This window comes from Lepisma saccharinum, chromosome 1 (assembly GCF_977018435.1).
Source record: "Lepisma saccharinum chromosome 1, izLepSacc3.1, whole genome shotgun sequence".
Classification (NCBI taxonomy): Eukaryota; Metazoa; Arthropoda; class Insecta; order Zygentoma; family Lepismatidae; genus Lepisma; species Lepisma saccharinum.
This window is the reverse complement of record NC_139229.1, coordinates 70,523,804-70,549,618: the sequence shown is the minus strand read 5'-3', so window position 1 is coordinate 70,549,618 and position 25,815 is coordinate 70,523,804. Positions and strand designations below refer to the sequence as shown.

Here is a 25,815-nt window from a genome sequence, read left to right as displayed (position 1 = left end):
CTTGCATCTTGTTGTATAAAATTAAGTAACCAGTCCCCAAACGGGTCGAAATGACTATAAATGAGACTTTGGTTTGTAAAAAAATAAGAGTAATTCTAAATTATTTTATAGCCCTATTCTACCAAGAATTCATAATATTTGCATGTGTTTTACCTTGCAATAGACAGCACGAAGACAATGAAAATAGTACCAGTGAAATAAAAGTTACTAACTCGCAAACTTTCTGCTTGGGATTTTAAGATTTACATCTTTACCCTGAGAGATTTACATCCTTAAAAGGTATATTTTAGCGCGTTTTGTATTTCAAGATAAAATACAGCGAAATCTATTTGCTGTACATTGAATTTAGGGCTCGAAATGGGAATTGCTAGCTGTGGGATATTTGGTCGAGTTTGGGGATATGTGGAGAGGATGCTCGTATGGGTCAACATGACGACAAAACCGTGGCAGTGGGGATATTTATGCAAATTATGTAACCGGGGGTATGCTCCATAAAAAAATTCTTAACTGGGAATAGCGCCCCTCCCATTTCGAACACTGATTGTGTCACAGTTCATCTGAAACTCATGATTTTGTTAAAATTCATTTGTGGCATGTGTAAAACATTAACATGAGCTTTATGAAATATAACACTGAATTTATTCACAATTTTTTATTTGAATATTAACAGGTTGTTGATAAAAATGAGTATTTACAATGAAAACAAAGGATGATTATGAAATTTATGGCATCTAAGTATAAACACAATGCTGAGATGAAATCAACATGGGGACGGTTGCAGTGAAATTGTGATGTTGTTGCTCGCAGAATTTCCCTTGTCCTCTAAAAACGTGTCTGAACCACAGAAGTACCATCTGTAAGAAATAAAAATCAAGCATTACAGATAATAATAGAATGTGTGAATACAGTAAACCTTATTAATTAAATTGAAATAATATGGCCTTGTATAGATAAGATGTTAGTAGAAACAACTAATATCATTGTCAACAGTTTATATAGAGGACAACTTTAGAAAGTTGAACTAAAGTGGTTCTGAGTGAGTAATAATAATAATGATAATAATAACCAATGATTTACAATAGCTCAAACTATGTTTTTTTTTTTGGAGCGGGTATATGACAATGTAGGATAACAATAGTGATTGCAGTACACCTTGCCATCTACACAAACATTACTGGATAGAGAACATGCACGTATCTAGAATATTTTCCTGCTAGGGGCACAGAATATCTGTAAGCATTTGAGATGTAACATTGAAAATACACTCCTCACAAATAGTTTGGAATATTGTTATATTAGACAATAGGTGGTAGACACGACCTTGGAATCCAACAACACATGGTATCTGTCTGGTGGACGTTCTCGTCCTTTCACCGACATATGCCACCGTGCATATCACCTATTGCATAATATAATAATATTCCAAACCTGTTGTGCCTAATATAACAATATTTCAAACGTTTTGTGAGGAGTGTATAATGTGCAGATTTTTCGAGATATTCAAAAAAAGCCGCAAATATATCAGTGCGTAGTGAAAACTTCGTCGCCTTGTAATCAAGGGTTCAGGGTTCGATACCCAGTGAAGGCACATAGTGCTTCGAATCCTACTTTAAACTGTAGGTCCACAACCGATTAGCCTACCTGTGCATACAGACGGCCAATATCTTGAGGCGCGCTTGAAATGCCCGAAATTTTGTAGCGCTTTTTCTCAGAAATGGCTGTGGCTAGTGAGCACTAGTACCTTTGCATATAAATAGCTATAGGGTACCCCACCACTCCACGAAGTCCCGACTCAAAGTCAATTTCCCAAGCCGTAGCCTCCCCTTGTAAGATATAACTGAAATATTCCTAAATGTGCTAAACTTTTTTTAAATCAGAAATGCAAACTATGAATCTTTAAATCTAACTTATGTTATTTTTAATTAGTATCCTTTTTCTCATTTCAAAATTTGTAGGATGCAAATATCACAAGCCATGCCATAAGAAGGAAATATTGAAGGACGCACATAAAATGTTGGTGCTTGGTTTTGCGGAAGGGGAGGGGACACCAAAATATCTAGCTACCGGGCTGAAGTGTGTTATTTTTAATTCCATGATATTAAGATTGAAATTATAAGTACCGGTAAAATTAACTTCCCACAAACAACTACTATGGAGTAGGTATCCTGTTGGCAATGGGAGTATCCAGAAAAATATCGTACTCTTTTTAAATACATATATTTTGATTAATTTGACGTTTCTTAGTACCTCTAATATGTTGCTCACAATGTTAAGTTTAATAGCAACTGTATTACAATTACAGCATTTTTGCATAAAAATAATTCAGTTACAATTACAGTTATTTTATAATTAATTGTACGTTAATTTAATCTAGGCGAGATATAACTCACAAAGCATTCAAAATGCTGACCAACGCCGAATTGTAAATGACACTATAAACGTGACGTTTCAATCTTATAGCAAGGTCTTCCTTAGACTCTGAACCAAATTTAAAACAATTTTATTTTGGTTCAGAGTCTGAGGAAGACATTGCTATAAGATTGAAACGTCACGTTTATAGTGTGTTATTTTACAATAAATTCGGCCTTGGTCAGCATTTTGAGTGTTTTATTAAACATGGAAACAAAGATTAATAGTGTTATCACAAAGTATGATGCATGAAAACAGTAACTGTTATTTCCGTGCTACAAATAACTTGTTACTTCCAATCAGTGTTCTGTACTTATAAAATTATACACGTGAATATATTTTCCTTTCATTGCATTGCATCACAAGATATAAAATAAGAAATTCTAAAAAAAATTAAAATGGGAATTGAGCTTGTGCTCCAAAACTTACCCTTTACCATTCTGGTCTGTGATTGCAACTGTGTTGAGGTAGATGTGTTGGGATCCGAGATGTGACACGGAAGAGTGAGGGATGAATGATATTGTTCCTTCAAGAAACTGCATGATTTCTGCAGCCTTCAGTGTCCCAAATTTAACCGCAATTACCCTGCTAATCATTTTACCACCTTCAACAATGCTGTCGACTCTAGAAAAAAGTATAAATTCATGTAATAACTTTCACCAAAATTTTATATTCTATTAATTGTACACGATTAAACTTAATCTAAATTATCTTGGTTAACCAAAAATTTTGTTTGCTTTGTATTGTAATATTTTCACATAGGAGCTTAAGGAACCTGACTACTCCGTTCCACCTTTCACACGAATGTAAACATACACACATAAAGTGATGTACACTCTCAAATTGTTTAGAATGCTTCAACTGCATACATACTGTATTATAAAGTAAGGTTTGATTTGTATCATGAGAGTAAAAAGATACTGCTAGATATACTCATATATTCTGTTCACCAAGCTATTTCACCTTGTATATTCATTGGTCTCTCATTTATTCCTAATTCTGAAGAGTTGATTCAGATTCACTGGATAAAAGTGGCTGTAAGTAAGGAAGTTTATGTTTTGTGATTGTCATCAATGAAGTATTCACAAACAAAAATGGAAAACTCTCCTTAAAAGGATTGTTGATGGAAGATCGGGGAAGGGGAGTTTAAGAGATAGAAAGAACACTGTGAAACCCAAGATTTTTGAATAGGTTTAACTAAGTGGATTTGCCCCTCAGAGTAAATTCTGTTTTGTGCTTATTCGTAGTTTTAAACGTTTTATGAGCGCCATACCCCTGTAAGAAAAAAAAATGTAAATTGCTACAAAGATCCAACACCCACAATAACAAATGTGCAAAATCAACTCTGGCATGTATATCTTTGTGAAAGATTTTATTTCCCCTTCATGTACACTGCAACGTCTCATTGTCATTGGCTACTTACATAGACATATGAATACTATTGTCATCTCTGCTATCTAGGGAAATAATTCAACTGAACTAGCCATATGATGACTATGAAATACTAAAGATCCTAAGTTTGATCCATGGTTAAGCCACAATTTTCACATAACTTAACAATTCATTTATGAAATATCATCTATGTGCCACATGTTATTTCATATAGCTAGGTCAATTTAAAATTGCTACTTATAAAATTATATGAACTCATGCAAAGAGGTTCATCCACCATTTCTCTTCTACGGTTACAGTATACTGTTAATATAATCCCACACAGATTCTATGCGAATACTCACTCTTTACTCATATCGAAATTGACAGTTGTTCCATTAGCTTCGAGTTGTAAATGTATTTCACCTTTTGTTGTTGTTGTTCTGTCAGAAATATCTATTGTTGCTCTTAGCTGGTCACCTGAAAAAAATTCATAACGTTACAGTACAATGTTAGAGAGAACAGAAATTTACATACAGATAAAGTATATACATTGTGGATTTAGCTGACATGTTCTTGCCTGGTTGATTTATTGATTTAGTTTATTTTACTTCGCGTTTTGTGCCTCTTGGTTAATTTGCGAAGATGGGGATGAGTGATGAAATGATGAAAGTGATGAATGGACATTCACAACCAACCAAGCCCGAGCGGGATTCGAACCCGGGACACTAGGCGTACAATAGTTAGCTAGTTCTAACATTTCAGTTGTGTAGGTTTAAATGAACCTGTAGATTGACGGTGTTGATCCAAGATCACAAGGTCAATTAGAATCTGCAAGGATGAAATAACCGCAGATTCCAGTCTTGAGTGATAAGTGGCACTGAGGCTCTATTCATTGAAAATTTGGCACACAATGAAAGGCCTATCAGAAGGACTGGGCCCCCAAAAACGTTGTAGCCACACGGACACTGTGTTTAATTTTGGTGCTAATGGACCTCGATATTATTAATCATAATTTTGACGATGCCATTTTTTCTATATACCACCGAATATACATTTCTTAGACTTCCTCATGCAGACCTGTACTTAATAGTGCTGGAAGTGCTTAGGGAGAGGAAGGGGGATGTTATCCCAGCAGTTAACAAAATTTACATAAAGCATCCCCCCAGCTAGGATAATTTCTACAAACATCCCCCACCTACTTCCTTTTCTCCATGTTTATCCACACTGTTCCTTCCTTCTATCTCCAAACTCGAACAATCAAACGCGCAGCTAGGAATTTCCACTTCTAGCACTGTATGTCACAAAATCATAACACACTAGAAAGGATAAAATGATTCGACAGAGATGTCCACAAAATTTCAACAAGGGAGAGAAATTAACTTCACAAAATCCCTCCAAAAAATGGCGGCATTTAACTCATACACTGTATATCCTGCGCGACAAAAGAGGTGGCTTTTATGGCAAGTGGATAATTGCCCCCTCACCTCATAGCTAAAAATCTAAAATAACCTGCAACACAGGTCTTATTTGAATATGAAGAAGCTTGGGACTCCCTTGAAAATATTTGGTAGGAAGTTACATTTGAAATACCACATGTGAAACTAATATTAGTGGTAAAAGTTAATGAATTACCAAGTTTGATTGATTATTCTGTAGCAATAAGGATCGACTGGCTAAGCAACTGAATCCTACTATATACATAACTGTAGAGAATTTACACTCTACAAGTTTACAAAAAACTACGTAGCTATAAAGGTATGACATGAGAGATTCTTTCTATTGATGGCCATCTGCGAGAAAATAAGATAATTCAGCGTTTCGTAGGAGAACCACATGTCAAGTTGCACGAGTCCCTGCGGCTGAGCGGTGCGGCCCTGCTCATATATGTATGTTACCAGGAACCCACTCGTCCATCTACCAGACATTAAAATAAAGAATAAAAGAGTCCTGAAGTTATTTGAGGTGTCCATTGACTCGTGCAATCCAGCTAACTCTGTTGATACGTATTCTAAGTTCACCGACATGAAAAAGAAAGATTGAGTATTCCATGTTTCGTAAATCGATTTTTTTTTAATAAGCGATACTATTATATGTTGAATTTCTGGAACTATGACATTTCAGGAGCACTGAGAGAACATCTCGCCCCCTCCCCCTGCATTTCGGGGTTTGCGGCCGCCACTGCTGTTACCAGATTTTCTGTGTAACCGAAGGCAATTTTAAACACGCATGTATTATTTAAATACTATTCATTTTCAGGTGAACATAAATTGATATGGGAAAATCAGAAGTGTGAAAACAATGTTTCCAGAAATAAATTTCAAACTATAATGATGAATGAGTTACTTGAAATAATATAATGTGAATAGGAGAAATAACAGACTATAAGTTATTTTGCAATAAAATAGTGCAGTATGTTAAAAGCGTTTTGGAAACAGAGGTACTCTGGGTTGAAGTAGGCTTCAATCAATATGTTAACAAATATCCTGTGTTAACAATTTTGTAGATAATAGTAAGAATGACTGGTGATACTGACATTTATGTTGTTTCTTATTTTGGTATTGAACTACACATGCGGTTTTTGCTTCTAGTATATTATCAGGTGGTTAACGAGTTTCAAAAGGTTTGAATTTCCTAGCATAAAATTGAAACAAGTTGTGATATTTACCGCAGAAAGGACTGCTTGACCTCGTCACCAAGTACAATGGCCCTCTTTCTGAAAAATGCTTTGATCTGTGGCCAATTTTTCCACAGAACTGGTTCCAGCAGGAGAAGCACTTTCCAAACACAAAATCTCTGTCAAAATCTCTGAGATTGTTGCAAGGAAAGCCAACAAATCGACACTCGGATGTTATTGACTCGATGTACATATCCCACGCTCGTTTGTGGCTACATATTGCTTCAGTGTCGTAATCTGTTTGAAAGAAAAAATATATGTTTTTAAATTAACACAAAAATATCAGAAAGAAATTAAAATTTACATTACTTACTATACCATGCATATTTGTAAATAAATTAAATAAACAAAACAACAAGCAATGGTATATTGAGTGTTTATAATGTCTTATACAATAGTGCAGAAAGATGAATACCAATGATCATGTAAGAGATCTTAAAAGCATCAATAAAGTAAAGGAGAAGTATTGTTAATGTTGTTATAGCATGGAAAAAAATGATTGAAACTCAAAGTAAGACTGCCTATGCACATACAAAGCAATGCTGTCAATTATCTAGTGCAAATATAAGATACATGTGAGTGAACACTCAAGTGTGGAGCTAGGAAAAAAGTTATAACACTAGAGCTTTGAAAGAACAATCAAAGAAATGCACTAGATAGAAGGATTAGGATAGTCATATGATAATGCAAAATTTGGAAATAAATTCGTATATATCTTAACTTTATGGCTCAAATATACAAGCATATTCATTTGGTGTGATCTGTGACGTGCGTTTGAATTTGAAGTGGAAATTCCTGTATGGTGTAGGCATGCTTGGTAAAACATTGAGATTAAGTATACTTGCTTGGTTCATCAGGGTGAAAATAAAGTAGTAAGTACTCAGGATTTTTTCGGAAGGGGATGGAACAGTAAAAGTAGATATCACATAGTTGCGATACAACTGTAGGTCATTATAAAGGGAGTTGGCAGTTACCATTTTGGTTTATCCTGGGTTCTTTATTGCTCTCATTTGAAAATGATGTTTTACTCAAAATTTCGGGAGAGGCTGTAGCACCATCAACTCCCCCTTTGCATACGCCAGTAGTGTAGGGTGATGTTTACGCAAGGTTATCCTTGCTGAGAGAACGTAGGGTGACGTTTACGTAAATAATCCTTGCCGGGAGAAGGTAGGGTGATGTTTACGCAAATTATCCCTGCTCCCCAATTCAGGCACTTTCTGTTGAAATTACACTTACATATGTTGTGAACTGCTCCCCAAATCGTTAATGGATCCTTGCAGCCTGGTTGATTCTGTCCTCCATTTGGGTAGTAGTCAACGTGGCCAAGTCTGCCTCCAACACCGTAATGGCCGGTAACTATCGATCCGCCATTTGAATGGATCACTTCCACAAAATCAGCGTCTGTCTTGTCCAAGCCAATGCCTTTTGGTATTGCGAATCCTTGGAAGAAAGGGCTTGATGGATCCAAACCTAAAAATATATTTAAGAAATGTCTGGAATAGAAGATATTTCCTGTTCTAGTAAAGTTTTGTTGTAAACATTTAAAAGTTTTACATAATGTTGCAAAGGAATATTTCTTTATTTTGCATTTTTACTCATGGACGTTCAATTATTATGAGGCTCATAAGTAAAATATAACAATATGAAAGAAGATCATAGTCTATGAATTATGTGTACATTGTGTTGAATCAGACCTGGTTACTGTGAGGTCATATGTTTTGGCAAAAATAAACCGTCAGTCATCTCATTTAACACAATGTAATTTAAATTCATTAGGTCTGATGATATACACAAAACGTTTTTGAAATATGACTATTTGTAATAAGAAATTACGTGCTGTTTAGATGAAATAGTGAACAAAAATAATGTTTTTAATCAGTGTTGCCATTGTTAACTCTTTCACTGCAGTGATGAGTAATTACGTTTAGTTCATATAGAGTGCCAAAGGTTGAGGTGCACATTTGAAAACTTTTAAGTTTCCCCAACGTGATAACTTTGAACATGAATTGCCATAAATCTGAAATCCTTCCAAACATATAGATGAAATGAAATATGAGTTGAAGCTGCTCACATATAATGCAGCTGTTCTGTCAATTTAACGGCCTGATCAGATGAGTTCTGGAGAAGATTCAGAGACAGTAAACTGTAAAATCTCTAGAACTCACCCAAGAAAACTTTCAATCATGGTTCAATACACACTTTTGGCAAACAAATACCCTGACTTTTTCCAGGTTTTTAGAGCAAGTTTGAAATAAATTTTCATGTCATTATGTAGTGATTTCACATGCCTATAACCAAGTTTTAAGTATTAAACTGTACTTTCAATGAAATGTATTCAATCTTTTTCAAAATAAAAGAACAAAAATTAACTACATATTCATTTCTTCTAGAAAGGTCAATTTTCCTGTCTTTCCCAGCAGGTAGGAACTCTGTTCTAACGAAATTCTAGTTCCTCCACACTTCCAACTAGTCCCCTACACTCATGCAGTGATAGCTTGTGGCAATTAGGGGGCAGTTGCCCCCCTCACTCTATACAAAGCCTTGTCTGCCAAGGAAAAAGTGAACTGTCCTTATCCCCCCGCCACCAGTCTTCAGTTTTCCTGCCAGGATAATACAGTGAACCATCACATTTGTTACAAAATAAGTAACATTGAATTATCGGCAGCTAGATTGACATTCAGAATCATTATTCCGATTTCGATTATGTAATGTTAGTTTTGAAATTGTTGCAAATTTACAAAGTTTGTGGGTGGAATAAATTAATCTATCAGACACAAAGTTATATATAATCAACAAAATTTGCCGACAGCAATTTATACCTGTAATTTGACCAAGTTTGTATCCGTTTGAAATGAGAGCTTCGCCAACAAAGCCTGCCATTTGAGCTCCCATGCTTGACCCAACCAAGTGAAACTGCTTGGGTGATGATCCAAACTTTATCATTATTTGGATCAGCGTAGCTACCTGGTTGGCCACTAGATGCGTGTATACAACGCCCAGGAAATAGGAATACGCAGCGCTTGCTCTTCCCCAATCAACTAACACAACGTTCACATCTCCCTGAAGAAGAAAAAAAATATTATTACTGAGAAATAATGTTATGGATCACAATTTGAAATGAAATTGTAACAAGAATAACAAAGATAATGAAAAAGCCAATAGGACCTAATACCAAAATGGCGAATGTGCAAATTAACTTTCTCGCCTAGGGCATTTTCTGGCTACTTCTTTGTTGATAGATTCCTATGCTAACTAATATAACGTAATAAACGGCCATAACTACGGACATATTTCACCGATGGCAATATTTATCCAAATGTAAAACCTGCTTTTTTTCCGGTACCTTGAAAGTTAAAATAGCTTTATCTCAAAAGTAAGATTTAGCACATTCGTGTTTAGCCATTAGTGCAACGAAATATAATTACATGTGCATTTCATAGTTTGCATTTCCGATTTACAAAAAGTTTAGCATATTTAAGAATATTTCAGTGATGTCTTAGTGCCTGAAGAACATCTTTAAACTACTAAAATTCCAGTATTGTGTTACAAGAATATACCTCTGCCAAGTGTAAATTTCTTCTTCGCATATTCAGGGCCTCTCCGATGGCGCAGTGGTAGCATCGTCGCTTTGTGATCAAGGGGTCCCGGATTCGATCCCGGTGGAGGCACATTGTCGTTCGGATCCCACTTTAAGCTGTAGGTCCAGTCCCGATTAGCCTTACTGTGCATAAAGTGGACTTAAAACATCAACTAAATCAATCAATCCGTCACATATACAGACTTTGTTGTTGTTTTTCAAATAAATGAATCTTGGAATGGAGTGCGCCGTGCATAGCCACCTAGGCTTCAGCATCCCTAACCTTGGCTATGGGCCTGTAAATTTTCCTTTGTAAAAAGGTTTTGTAAGGGAATTTTGGGTAGTGCTAAGGGTGTGTGGGTCAAGTCTTGAATGTGAATTTTGAATCAGAAGCGAAATTAGTGTTTGCATATTATGTTAGTCCAAAGTATTCGAGAAAATGCCATAAGGAACAATTCATCAAGCTTGCTCAAATTATGGCTGTATGAAGTGTTAAGAAACATAATTGTTAGTAATGGTATGCAGTGTTATATTATTGATACGACAATAAAAGGCGAAGAAGGTTGTACGTTGGTAAGGGTGTGAAAAACAATATGGACCTTAAAGCAACTATACAATATGAGTCATTCCATGTCAAATCAGGCAGGAGGAGTTGATCCTCATAGTCACCGATTTTGATGATATTTGGTACACAGCTTTGATTTGCTCCAAAACCGATACCTTTGAAAGGATTTTGCTGAAATATGATTATTACGAATTATATGAGGGTTGTTCAAAATTTCATTTTTGAGCAACATACTCTTTTCAATTAAGAATATCTCGGGAACGAATGAAGATATACGTAGAAGCGTTCTTGAGCTCGTTGTAAAGAGGAAAGACGGTTGCATATTTTGAGATTATCAAATGTTGAGACTTAGTAAAATTTGAACACATTGTTCAAATGTTCAAATTTCAAGTTTGAACAGCTCAAAACACACCAATCGATTTTTTTCATTTTTGGATATTTTTAACTACCATCCTTCCTCTTCATACTGAGAAAGTTTTACAGAGGTGTTTTTAGATATAAGGGAGAAAAATGAGATTGAAATTTGTCCTGCATCAGCAATGAACTGAGTTGCAGCGTCCCTTGATGAGACTTTTCATTTGTGTCGTGCTAAAGGATATATATAGCCTACTTACTGTTCACGGACAGATGATATTCCACTTGATAATTGGTTTCATTTTGTGCCGTTATTGCTAATTTATACGTTATTGTTTCTATGTTTTTAGCCGCATTCGTGGGGACGAGATGTGGGAGTGTTGTGAAAACTCCTGTGTCAGCCATAAAAATGAAGGGGGAAAAACAACGATTGATGGGAATACAGAAATCGAAATCGGTCGGTGTTTCAAAATAGCTAAAATATTTAGCAACTCGCTCCACTGTAATTCCGTAATTCTGGTCAGTTGTTAGACCAGTACTAGAAGTACAAGCTCAAAAGTTGACGCCCTTCTCCCCTGTGCTTCCCCTCAAGAATCGGATTCACAGACTCTTAGTTACTGGCCTATATCTAAGCAGTTATTTTATATTAAATTTTTGATCCTCATTAGATGGACTGAAGGAAAGGTAATGTTTCGTTGTTCAATAATGTAAGTGGTTTTCACGTTATGTAAGAAATCATCTAAAAAAAGCAAGTCTCTCTGTACTTTTAGAAGTTTCTCCATTGTAACTTTCGAATAAATTATGCGACAGAAAATTATTCGGAATAAAAATTATAACCTAATTTATAAGCGTTAAATTTATATAAGTTTTAATGTATTTAATCAAAGAATCGCCATAAGATGTGTCTCCAAATAGAGGACCTAGTACCCACCATCTTCATTACTGTCCAGCGGCTAAGTCCCTAATTGACGAATTGTTAAAGCTTTTTTATAAAAGCAAGAGCTTGGTATTATAATTGTTATGCCATTTAAGGTATTTTCAGTCGAGGAGCCAATCGCTATGTGCGTGCTGATGCCTCCAATGTTGAAAAGATTTGATTTGTTGTTTTAAGTCCACTTTATGCACAGTAAGGCAAATCGAGACTAGACCTACAGTTTAGAGTGGTATCCAAACTACTATGTGCCACCATCGGGCATCGAACCCGGGACCCCTTGATTGCAAGGCAACGAGGCTACCACTTTTTTTATATATAAAGGAAATACCTTTTACGCGGAGGTATCCCCCACCATTCACTCTATTTCTCACTTTTACACTTTTCAATTCTTACATTTTTCTTTCTTTCTTATCAACTGGACGAACACAAATACCCATGCCTTACCCGGGACTCGAACCCAGAACCACTGGCGTTGTAGCGCGGTCTGCTAACCACTTCGCCACGGAGGACCACTTCGCCATCGAGGAGATCCTCCATGTTGAAAGAAGTCCGCTGTATTGGATACTTTGGTTTGATATATCTCGGGAACGGTGACATCTATCAATGTCTGGTTTTCTCAGAAATGCTCCAAATAGTGTAAACTTTTACACTAAATAAAAAAGTCTATTTTAAAAATAATAAACTATTATTTTGTGAAAAACTCATTTTTTAGGCATTTTGTGAGAATAACTGTGTGTTGAAAGTTATGTTGATGGTTACCTTCTTACATTTTCAGTTGTATAAATTAGAGGTCATTCCAACATCTCGAAATGAGGTCTCAAGCAATAAAATTTGTATAATTGTTATTTGTCCAGTAACTTCATAAATATAAAAATAGTATTCAGTTCATCTAAAATTTCAATTAAAACTTCTAACAAACATTACCCAATATTATACTGCTAACTAGTAGCGGTGATTGGGTGACGAACCTTGGGGGATGGAGGGAATGGGCAGTTAATTTTCTTATTAGACAAGACTTTGCATTAAGACTCCATAGTGCGAGGCACACGAATGACAAAAAGTTGGGGATAATTGCCCCAAGTCCCCCTAATCGCCGCCATTGGTTCTAACTCGCAGTTATTCTCATAAAATATTATAAGTAATGATTTTTTTCTCAGACATTGCCGACATTCGTCGTTTTTCCCCCTTCATTTTTAATGGCTGACACAGAAGTTTTCGCAACACGCCCACATCTCGTCTCCACGAATGTGGCTAAAAAACATGGAAACAGTAACGTATAAATTAGCAATAACAGCACAAAATGAAGCCAATTATCAAGTGAAATATCATCTGTCCGTGAACATTAAGTATATATATCCTTTAGTGCGACACAAATGAAAAGTCTCATCATAGGGACGCTACAGCTCAGTTCATTGCTGATGCAGGACAAATTTCAATCTCATTTTTCTTCCTTATATCAAAACTTTCTCAGTATGAAGAGGAAGGATGGTAGTTAGAAATATCCAAAAATGAGAAAAATCGATTGGGGGTGTTTTGAGCTGTTTAAACTTGAAATTTGAACATTTGAACAGTGTATTCAAATTTTACTAAGTTTCAACATTTGACCATCTCTTAACATGCAACCGTCTTTACAACGAGCTCAAGAACAATTCTATATATTCATTCGTTCCCGAGATATGCTTAATTGAAAAGAGCATGTTGCTCAAAAATGGCATTTTGAACAACCCTCATATAATTCGTAATAATCATATTTCAGCAAAATCCTTTCAAAGGTATCGGTTTTGGAGCAAAGCAAAGATGTGTACCAAATATCATCAAAATCGGTGACTATGAGGGTCAACTCCTGCCTGATTTGACATGCATTGATCCATTTACATATATATCCAAGGGTCTCTGTCGCTGTCTGTCTGTCTGTCTCTTTCTCTCTCTCTCTCTCTCTCTTCTCTCTCTCTCTCTTCTCTCTCTCTCTCTCTCTCTCTTCTCTCTCTGGGGATCCCCGATGGCGTAGTGGTAGCGTCGTCGCCTTGTAATCAAGGGGTCCCAGGTTCGATATCTGGTGGAGGCACATAGTGATTTGGATCCCACTTTAAACGGTAAGTCCAGTGCAAATTAGCCTTACTGTGTATAAAGTGAACTTAAAACACCAAGTCAATCAATGAATCTTTCCTTTTTCTATCTCTCTATAGATACTGACTTCTCTGTTGTTCGTTCTCTCTCTCTCCCTTACTCTTTCTGCCCTTCCAGCTTTTTCTCTTTTTCCCTTCTGTCTCACCCTCTATCCCTCCTTCCCTCTCTCTTTCCAGATGTGTTATTCTCTCAATCTCTCTCGCTCTCTCTCTCTCTCTCTCTCTCTCTATATATATATATATATATATATATATATATATATATATATATATACAGGGTGTTTCTAAAGGTCGTTTACAACGCTTGGGAGGTGATTCCTCACACGAAAACAAGCAAAAAGTCTAAGTTCCATTTTTACGACTGAGGCTTCGTTTTCGAGATAGGAGCCTCGCAAAAGGTGACAAAGTGAACGTCACACCTGACTATGACGAATACTATCACATATAGAGAGGCGGTTCCAAGGGAATCATAAAGGAATCGTATGTGCTCAGTGCGGAAGTCACTATGAAAAGTTCACTGCACGCATGCGCAATGGAGTCCTCAAAGGAATTGAGGATTTCCAGCAAGAACAATGCATGGAAAAGGTATGTAACGCAGCAAGAAGGACCGTGACAATGAGAAATGCGTTCAAGACAACACATCCCGACATCAAACATCAAAACATGAGCACCGAACACAAAATCCGAAAAGTTGAGCACGGTTGCATACCCCAGTTACACGCGAGGAATGAACGAATCATGTCATGTGGCATACGAGAGACACATTACTCCACCAGGAGGAGGGAAAGATTGATTGATTGATTGATTTAGTTTATTTTACTTCGCGTTTTGTGCCTCTTGGCTAATTTGCGAAGATGGGGATGAGTGATGAAATTTATGAAAATGGACATTCACAAACAACCATACCCGACCGGGATTCGAACCCGGGACCCTTGGCGTCGCAGCGCGATGTGCTAACCACTCGGCCACAGGGTCGGGCAGGAGGAGGGAAAGAAAAACACAATATCAGATGATTGCGACAACGTGTATTTTTACACGCGACAACTACGTAATATCCCCCCCCACACACACACACACAACAAACAACAAATACTACAATGTCTTATGCACAGACAGTCCGTGTCACTGTACACCAACTGAAGATGTCACTTTCACCACACAAAGGGGGTTGGGAGCAATACCAAAAGTGTTCGCACGCGATCATTGTGACGTAAAAGAGACCAGTTTTGGAAACGCTGTGCAGGCAAGTCTGGCTCTCGTAGTCTACGTTTGGCCTTCATGACTGCTGTACTCGCGAGAGGAGCTCGAAGGGTTGGTTCTCTCCGGCAGTCGTTCCAGTCGTGTTGCAGGTGCTGGGATATGATCAGCAGTTCGCTCTAGGTTGTCATACGCATTGAAGAGTACTAGTATGTTGTATTGAAAGAAGTTGACGTGGTGGAGTGGGCAAGTCAAGTATCGCAACAATTGGTCTGTGGTGTTCGTACGGTGATACGGCCAATTTGTGCAGTGTGTCAGTGTTAAACAAAAACGATACTTTGCAGTTCCAGCTCCCTATTACACAGACGGCTGCGTATACGACCCAGCAGCTAGCACACATGCATCTCATGTATGGGGAGGCACGTGGTAATAGCCGTGAGGCAAGGCGTCTTTATGGAGAACGCTTTCCACATAGACGTTTACCGTCTCACACCTTCTTTCAGGTAGTGTACAGTCGACTGCGTGAAACAGGGTCAGTGTTACCACCGCGGCAAGAAGTTGGAAGACCCCGAAGTGTACGTACACATCAGTTTGCAGAAGATGTGTTAACAGCGGTCGCAGAACATCCTGGCACCAGTACGCGAGTGCTCGCTCGGGCACGAAACACGTCTCATGTGAATGTTTGGCGAGTGTTGTCAGAGGAAGGAATGCACCCTCTTAAACTGCAGAAAGTACAAGAACTGTTACCTCGTGACTTTCGCCCTCGTATGGAGTTTTGCCAATGGTTGTTGCATCAGCTGGACACAAACCCTCACTTCGGGGCAAACGTATTGTGGACAGATGAAGCCATTTTCACCAGGATGGATGTCTTCAATAGTAGAAACAGTCATGTATGGGACTTTGACAACCCACATGCATTTTTTGTGGCCCATCACCAGCACAGGTTTTCAGTGAATGTGTGGTGCGGGATAGTACATGATCATTTAATTGGACCATACATTCTCTCTGTTCGCCTGAATGGTCGCACGTATCATGCATTTCTTAGTGAGGTTCTGCCTGAACTGTTGGAGACCGTACCTTTGGCACTGCGGCAAGAAATGTGGTACCAACACGATGGTGCACCAGCTCATTTCGATTGTAATGTACGACATTTCCTGCATGACGTGTTTCGCAATAGGTTCATTGGTAGGGATGAGCCTGTGCCTTGGCCACCGAGGTCGCCAGATCTCAACTCGATTTTTTCTTCTGGGGAGAAATGAAAACCCTCGTATACGACACACCTGTCACATCAGCTGAGGACCTCGTTGCTCGCATCAACGTCGCCGCCGCGACGGTAGCAGATACACGTGGCTTGTTTGCTCGTACTCGATATTTCTTGATTCGTCGCTGTCATCTCTGCGTAGAAGTAAACGGCAGACATTTTGAAAACCGTCTGTGATTATTGCCCTCGGCAAATCTCAGTGAGAACACTCTTGGTATTGCTCCCCACCCCCTTTGTGTGGTGAAAGTGACATCTTCAGTTGGTGTACAGTGACACGGACTGTCTGTGCGTAAGATATTGTAGCATTTGTTGTTTGTTGTGTGTGGGGGGGATATTACGTAGTTGTCGCGTGTAAAAATACACGTTGTCGCAATCATCTGATATTGTGTTTTTCTTTCCCTCCTCCTGGTGGAGTACATGTGTCTCTCGTATGCCACATGACATGATTCGTTCATTCCTCGCGTGTAACTGGGGTATGCAACCGTGCTCAACTTTTCGGATTTTGTGTTCGGTGCTCATGTTTTGATGTTTGATGTCGGGATGTGTTGTCTTGAACGCATTTCTCATTGTCACGGTCCTTCTTGCTGCGTTACATACCCTTTCCATGTATTGTTCTTGCTGGAAATCCCCAATTCCTTTAAGGACTCCATTGCGCATGCGTGCAGTGAACTTTTTATAGTGACTTCCGCACTGAGCACATACGATTCCTTTATGATTCCCTTGGAACCGCCTCTCTATCTGTTATATTATTCGTCCCAGTCAGGTGTGACGTTCACTTTGTCACCTTTTGCGGGGCTCCTATCTCGGAAACGAAGCCTCAGTCGTAAAAATGGAACTTAGACTTTTGCTTGTTTTCGTGTGAGGAATCACCTCCCAAGCGTTGTAAACGACCTTTAGAAACACCCTGTATATATATATATATATATATATATATATATATATATATATATATATATATATATATATATATATATACAGGGTGTCGCAAAACTCTTTCAACAACGCTTGGGAGCTGGTAGATATCACAAAACAAGTAACTTTTCCCTATAAATTTTACCTCGAAAGCGCTTAGTTTCTGCGCTATAAGCGCTTAAAGTCTATCCTGTACGTATGCAACCCAACACAGCAAACGCTTGCTCTGACATAACCAGCAGGGGCGCATGGCAGGGTTGCCACTAGCGTTCCTCGTTAAGAGAGACGACTTAAAAACAACGTCTTGGTAGTCTTCCCTGAGCAAAATCCAAAACATTAATGGTACTTGCGATGTTGTAAGAAGCATTGACAGTATTTATAAACTGACCAAGACAAATAATGGGCAGACTGAAATTCAAGATTACTCATTCTAAAATATCTCCATAATTGATTGATTGATTTGGTTTATTTTAATTCGCTTTTCTGCCACCTTTGGCTAATCGCGAAGATGAGGATGATATGATGAAATAACAAATGACACCAATGTCTAGACCAGGATTTAAACCCGAGACACCTGGCGCCGTAGCGAGCTGTGCTAACCACATCACCACGGAGTGTTTCGTGTATCATGCAATATCAACAATTGCAAAGAACACGTGAGATAGAGGAAATCCACGAACGAACAAATGTAAGCATGATGTGTTTGAGGTCTCGTTTCGAACAAGCAGACTGTAATGTTATTACAATTTATTTATTAGAAAATTGTGAACTAGCGCTATTGCAAATCGAGTTCGTTATAAAAAGCAGGCTGAAAAGAAAGAAAAATGTCCGGCAGATGAATATTCTTGAGCCACTTCGGTGACTGAGTACGTTTAGTGATCAACACATGATCTCTCTCTACCGAATGTTCCGGACACGAGTTCCGACCTGGACAAAAATGTCACCGGATCTTTTGTCCTCGTATTTACTATTTGCCCGAAAGTGCAGGAAAATTACGTACAATGAGAATAATATAAATTCACAAGAATTATTCCGGAAATTCATCTAGATGTCAGAATCTCGCTCGTTTGCTACAAAACGTTGTTTCCAGGGTGAACTAAAAGTTGACATTTTGGTGCCTTCGGAAAATATTACTCTTACATTTCGATGTTGATATCAAGTTGCTACAATGAATGATAAATATGTACAATTTATGACGTGTACTCAATGGTTTCCTTTTGATTATTTTTTTTCACGTTCCATGATAAGAATGCAAAGCAAAGACACAAAATGAGGAAACTAATTCGCACACATGAAAAGAGTGTAAATCACGAGGATTTCTCTTGATGTACCAATATCAAACGATATCGTGAAGTGCAGAACAAACTAGTACAGGCAGTAAGTATGCACCGAACTCAATGTAATTCCTTTCAATGAAATATTAATTTCTTCCTACAACTTCTTTAATAGAGCTTTCGAGATTAACCAGTTTGAGTGGAGAGAAAGAGATAGAGAGAGAGAGAGGGGGGAGTTTTTAATTCGCATGTTCCTAGTATTGCAAATAATCGTTGGAATTTTCTTGACACCAATTTTTAAAACACATAATTTTTCTTACATGCATATCAGTTGTCAGTAAAATTTATAGATTGCCACTGTTTTCTAAAATAAGCTAGGGATCTTGGGTTCGAATCCCGGCTTGGGCATGTATGTTTGTGAGTGTATATTCATCAATTTATTCATATCATCACTCATCACCATCTTCGTAAATTAGCCAAAAGTGGCACAAACAGCTAAGTAAAATAAAGCAAATCAATCCAGCAATGAATCAATCAATCATTAAATTAAAAGAGCCTCGCAATTATTTCCTTATGAGACAAACACGATTAGCAATAACGCTAGCACAGATAGGAATAATTTTCAAATAAATTGTAATAACCCGGGTTCGAGTCCTGGTGTCATTTGTTATTTCATCATATCATCCTCATCTTCGCGATTAGCCAAAGGTGGCAGAAAAGCGAATTGAAATAAACCAAATCAATCAATCAATTATGGAGATATTTTAGAATGAGTAATCTTGAATTTCAGTCTGCCCATTATTTGTTTTGGTCAGTTTATAAATACTGTCAATGCTTCTTACAACATCGCAAGTACCACTAATATTTTGGATTTTGCTCAGGCCAGACTCCCAAGTTGTTGCTTTTAAGTCGTCTCTCTTAACGAGGAACGCTAGTGGCAACCCTGCCACGCGCCCCTGCTAGTTATGTCAGAGCAAGCGTTTGCTTTGTTGGGTTGCATACGTACAGGATAGACTTTAAGCGCTTATAGCGCAGAAACTAAGCGCTTTCGAGGTAAACTTTATACGGAAAAGTTACTTGTTTTTATATCTACCAGCACCGAAGCGTTGTTGAAAGAGTTTTGCGACATCCTGTATATATATATATACGAGTATATATCACACACACCATGTTTTAATTTTTCGTTCTTTCGATCGCTCCTTTGTTTCTCTCTAGTTATCAATGTTCCACTCTTCCTATTTTCTTCCTCTCTCCCCTCTTTTCTTTTTCTCTGTCTTTTCTTCCTCTCTCCTGTTTCTGTTCCTCTCTCTCCCTCTTTTCCTTCCTCTACCTCTCTCTTTTGACATGTTTTATTTTCTCTGTCGTTCTTTCACTATCTTCTCTGTCCTCCAGTTCGCAATGTTTTATTCTCCATCTCTCTCTCTCTCTCTCTCTCTCTCTCTCTCTCTCTCTCTCTCTCTCTCTCTCTGCAGCAAAATACACTTTGCGTACTTAACTAAATAAAACCAGTGTGTTAGAGTGAGAATACTGAATGCCTCTACACCATAGAACCCTAAAGGATCCTGAAGCCGTAAATCGTGAAGAGAAAGTTGCTCTATGAATAGTTTGCAGTTTCCGTTCACAATAATCACACAGGAGTATTAACGGTTCACCTCCAACATTCTCCTCATTAGGGCGTTATCCTACTTAATAATTATACGGTGTGTTGTAAGATGCTAATGGCGCCTGCACCTGAGATCTAATCACACTCTCGCCTAATAATAGCGTGTCGGTCATTGATAAGAGATTTACGACCCTCCGACACTTTCGACATTACCGTGCTGCAAGAAACTGCTTGGATTTTCAATTATTTCTACCGTTTCGTTACCCCTAGAGTTAGATTAATTGGGACAGAACCTACATGGGACAAGGTAAAAGTGGTCAATGATCTAATAATAAAAACAAGTTCGATCTTTTGAGGGAGTTTGAAGGGAGATTTCACACCGAAGAAACAAGCGACACCTGACGCTAGGGGAATTTACCACCGCTTGTGCGGCCTATCATGCCGCTACGGTGTGAAACATTACTCTTGATTCGCTCGTTCCCAAGCGCCAAGTGTCGCTTGGAAGCAAACCCTCAGTGATCGATGCGAACCTTCGAATCGAAGCGACACGACGAGTTGCACGAACTGGTCCATTTTTTCAATGTCGTGCATCATGTTCGCGCATGTTCAGTGAATGCTTCCTTATACAGCGAAAGAAACCGTGTCGCGTGTCACTTCGGTGTGAGCCCCTACCTGTCGCTTCGGCCTGAAAGCTCCTTTAGGAGAAGCAGGGGGGTGAAAGGCCCTCCTCAACCAAATAACCTGTCCCCTTATTCCCAACAGACAAGTAAAGAAAAGCATGTTGGATGAAATACATCTGACCCCAAACAGGCATTTATATACGATATTTAGGGATCCATGTAATGTGACTATCTCCATTCATAAAATGTTCTTACGCTTTTATGACGTCATTACTGGGTGTCCGTGTGTGAAAATGAAAATAGCGTTAGCTCTTGACATATGAGTACCCACAAACTTTTTAAGGGGAAGCGTTCAGCTGCCGAAAACGCACTCTGCTTGCCATTATGAGTAGAAAAATGGAGCTTATATTGACTTCTTTTTTTTTTTCTTCAAGGAAGATGTGTCCAGAAAGGGGTTCTGGACCCCATAACACCCTCCCCCCTTCACTGCGCCCATGACTCTTGATATCTTCGAAGCTTCTCCAAAGTCCGAGAGAACATATTTAAATAGAGCTAGTGATTCACGATCCAGCCCGCTGATGTTCTGGATTATGAGTCCCGGTTTCATTTATTTCACCTAATCCATCCTCATAGTCGACATTAACCTAGAACCTAGAGGAGAAAAAGGTATGGCAAATATCAGAATTGAACCAATTGTTCGTGGAATTCTGTTCAGCGTACGAGTTAAATTTTTACTAAAACTACCACTTCTGTCACAAACACCCCTTCTCTTCAATAAAGAATAGCTCAATGAATAAAATTCCTTAAGTTACAGCAGGTTTTAACGCTTTGCAGGCGGGGAGGGTTTCCTCATTGTCTTAAAAAAATTGAAGTGGTTATGACTATAACTATGTTCCAGGAGTCTGCGGAGCAACGCCGCCGTGAAAAAGGGTGAGAAAGCGGGTGGGCGGAGCGAAGAAGTGTGCGCTTCTGCAAACGCGTTGGTTCCTCCATGCAATCGCTTTCATCTCGCGGGTTCATTGCTCGAGTCCTCTCGAGTCACTACTTGCGCAGAGGACTTGTTTTCGTTCGCTTGCTACAGAGACTCCCGAGACAGAGTTTAGTTCACTTGAAGAAAATAATGGACCGCAATCTGTAAACGGCCTTGGGACAATCATTTTTTCACAATACGATCCTGATGGTACGGCAAGTTATATCGGGTGTTCACAATTAAAGTTGCCCTAATCAGAGCCATCTGCAGGCCGTTCGATGGGGCGGATTGCTGTGAAACATGGTATAGAGGCTATGGAGCTTCGTGGGGAAGCAAATGCTGCCGAAAAAAATAGTTCTAATTTTCACCTCCAGTCCCCGTCCCGCCTATAATAAGCTAGGTCAGTAAATGCTATTTTAGCCCAAATATGTATTTTGTATAGTCTTTAGGCATACGCGTATATTAAATATGTTCGTCAAATGGCGCCGTCATTGTTGGCAAGATTTTAAAGCTACGAGAAAACAGGAGAAATAATCTAACAAGGCAGATTGTTTTGTCTATGTCTATTGTGAGTCCACTTTTATGCTCAGATAGACTAATAGGAACTTGGCATGTACGTAGTTTAAAGTGGGATCCGAACTACTATGCATTGTGCCTCCACTAGGGACCAAACCCGACACCCTTTGATTACAAGGTAATCTATCACTTAAATGATAACTCAGACTAAAATATTTCTTGATCTACTATAGTTTAAAAAGTGTAGTTTCAGTAGAGTGGGGATCTGTGTATGTGTGTGACAATAACCTGGTGATCCAGTCACTAGGACGTCTGGATGCCACGCGGCATACCCAGGTCCGATTCCCGTAAGGTGAATTTTTCCATCCATGTCCCTGCATAATTCAGCTCTGGGGTTCACCAGCCTCTGATAAATGGATAACTGGGGGCAACCCTGGGAGATAAAGGTGGGCGGAGCATGGTATCGTTCGCATCACCTGTGCAAGAGAGGCCTAATCAGGAATCAAGGGGTCCCGGGTTCGATACCCGGTGGAGGCACATAGTGATTCTGATCCCACTTTAAACTGTAGGTCTAGTCCCGATTAGCCTTACTGTGGATAAAGTGGGCTTAAAACACGAACTCAATCAATCAGGAATGTATGGGGCGTGACATTCACATTCCTCTGTGTGTCTTCACAGAACATTGTAATGCGTTATAAGCGTAACTTGGAAAGCAAGGAGGTCACCCCCCAAATTTTCAGTTTTATTAAAATTTACAAGTTAACTGTAGTTTTGTTAATCTTTGTAGGCCTCAGATTCATGATCTGACCCTCTCCCCCAAACGTTTGAATGATTGAAATTCAAACTGTGGTTGCGTCACCACATTAGCACCCATCACATTGTACGGCACCAAATCAATAAACCAAATCAATTAATTTTGGGTACCTTCTCAAACACTCCACCAAGTTACATTGCCTGATTGCAAATAGATTTGTTGTTTTTAAGTCCACTTTATGCACAGATAGGATAATCAAGATGTGGACCTACAGTTTAAAGTGCGATCCGAACAACTATGTGCCTCCACCAGGTATCGAACCCGGAATCCCTTGATTACAAGGTGACGACGTTACCACTACGCCATCGGGGAGGCTGCACCAAGTTACGCTTATGTTGCAGATACACACACACACACACAGACACAGTCATACATGTATACACACATACATACATACACACGGCCATGGTGTCTGGCGACTTACCTGCTTAAGAAATGCATTTTTGTTGAACATGGGCCTCGGGTCAGTGATGGACGCCCTCCACCCGTGAATGATGAACTTTGTCGGCCGCTTTGGATCGAAGTTGCTCCTCTCCAGAGCCACCCTGTCGTCGTAGGGGATGATCTGCCCCTCCTGGGGGTTGAAGCGGGTGAAGAGGAAGAACCTGGTCTCCATCACCTCCAGTGGGATGGCCTTCATCCTCGAGCGGTACCTCTTCTCCGCAGAGTGAAAGCACGAGACGAAACCTGCCGGTTATTACAAAGTGAAAGAAGCGAAAGTACACAAACCTTGACCTTCATTTTGTACTCTAGAAGGGCAAGCTTCCTAACTGAACTTGAACCGTGTTGCCATGACGTAATGGCCTTTTGGAAAGTTTGGTTTGCACCTGATGAACAACGAAGCTGGATATGGGCGATGCCTTCTTATAATAAGGCCCGATGCAGAGAGACTTTGTGTACAGGGTACGTCATCATTTTGTTACGCCTTGTTTATTTTATATCACGTGTTACTTGTTTACTGTTGTTGTTTGTGCTATTGTTGAATTCACAGTTATAGAATTTACATTAAAAAAAACAACTAAATCTTAATTTTTAAATGCCGCAAGTTTCAGCAAAATCAGACTATTGGTCAAGTCAAGTCAGTATCTTGGCGGGTTGTGTTTGTATTTGAGTGTCAGCTCTTGTTGGGCTCTGACTCTTTATTTTCATTACTGATGAGTGATGACATGGCAGAATATTATTTGTTATTTTAGTCCTCTCCGCAACTGTCGCGGTTTGGATTTCCTTATTTTCCCCTTCATGGCAGGATAAAATGTATTAGTCGTCAATCCTTGGCAATCACCTGACACAAGTAGATAAAACTATCGACTACGCCCTTGTGGTGTCGACAAAGAAATTGTCCATGATCTCGGGACATTTACACCAGAAACTGACCATATTTCCGAAAGCTCCCGTATCTAGCAACGAAGAAATATATTATTGGGCCAGTATCGAAGAAAACTGGTGGTGATGACACAGAATAAAAAACGATGTAGGAGTAGAAACTAGTTTAGGGAGAGCGAATTTTGGGAGAATTATTTATTGAGATTGTATGTCGTGAATGTTAATAATGACATTGTGTTAATATTAATAAGGTTTCAATAAACCTTGCATATAAGGTAAGAAGTAACGTTTTCATTTCTGCCACCACGTCCTAAAAAAGGCTCTGTGGAGCCATAATTTAAGGAAAGTCTCTTAACCTCACCGTGCACAGAGATTGGGCAGGTTATCGTGACGTAGTAATCCTGATTCAGAAAGGAGCGTCACAATTTGTAGGGCTCGAATCGCAACACGATATCAGCAATCACGCACACTGTATGCGATATTAACTTCAAAAACTATTTTTCCGCCCTTGTACCACACATTTGCAACTGTGATGCTCATATCGTGTGGAGATCTATGAACTACGAATGATGACTTTGCATTTAAACAAGGAAAGTCTGTGTAGGCCTTCTTATAAGAGGGTGTTGATATGGAATGATGGCCTATTGGTAATACGTTGATATTTCTTTTAACGGTCAATGTCCCCAACTTTATAAGTGAAACACGTTTATGATATTCTCTGGTGTGGCAAAGATGACCTTTTTAAGCCCCCCCCCTGGTTCATGAAGGTTTACCGTTACTTTGGACTACCTCGATATGTATTTATCGTATTTTACGTCGCTTTTATGCAATTTTGGCTAATCGTGACGATGAGGATGAATGATGATTAGATGATGGACACTCACAAAGGAACAACCATGCCACAAGTCGCGATTCGAACTCTGGACCTTCGGCGATGATAACATGAGGCGATCACAAAGCGTTCGGCTATCGAGGTGGCAACACCTGGTGATTGCTTCTTTTATATGTCAGGAGTGAATAACCTTTTTTTAGACATAAAAGGGGTGGAACGATCACTGTTTATTATTATGATATTAACGATTTATTGTTAGTTTTTAGACATCTATGAATGGTAGAGATAATATGTGAAAATACTTTCAAAATGATCCTATGACATACATTCCAAATTTCTTTATATTTGGGATCATTACCAAAAAGTTATTACTGACGGTGAAGCAGAATCTTTCAAGTCTAACTGTGCTTAACTTACGCGGATCAGTCACTCGTTGTTAATTCGACTCAAAGGCTACCTATAAAATATGCTCATTTGCTT

At 38.8% G+C, this 25,815-nt stretch overlaps 1 protein-coding gene across 2 annotated transcripts in view; it reads right to left on the bottom strand.

Annotated features, from left to right (window-relative positions):
* Positions 1 to 673: 673 nt before the first annotated feature.
* Positions 674 to 25,815, bottom strand: part of LOC145996361 (inactive pancreatic lipase-related protein 1-like) — a 58,876-nt gene continuing 33,734 nt past the window's right edge. For both annotated transcript variants that reach the window (XM_083132797.1, XM_083132794.1), the window contains exons 3-9: positions 23,605 to 23,867; positions 9,277 to 9,517; positions 7,694 to 7,927; positions 6,449 to 6,694; positions 4,146 to 4,260; positions 2,839 to 3,033; positions 674 to 854 (exon numbers count right to left, since the gene is read on the bottom strand). In XM_083132797.1, coding sequence (XP_082988923.1) covers positions 761 to 854; positions 2,839 to 3,033; positions 4,146 to 4,260; positions 6,449 to 6,694; positions 7,694 to 7,927; positions 9,277 to 9,517; positions 23,605 to 23,867 — 1,388 coding nt within the window. In that variant the 3' untranslated portion in view covers positions 674 to 760. The remainder of the gene's footprint in view (positions 855 to 2,838; positions 3,034 to 4,145; positions 4,261 to 6,448; positions 6,695 to 7,693; positions 7,928 to 9,276; positions 9,518 to 23,604; positions 23,868 to 25,815) is intronic.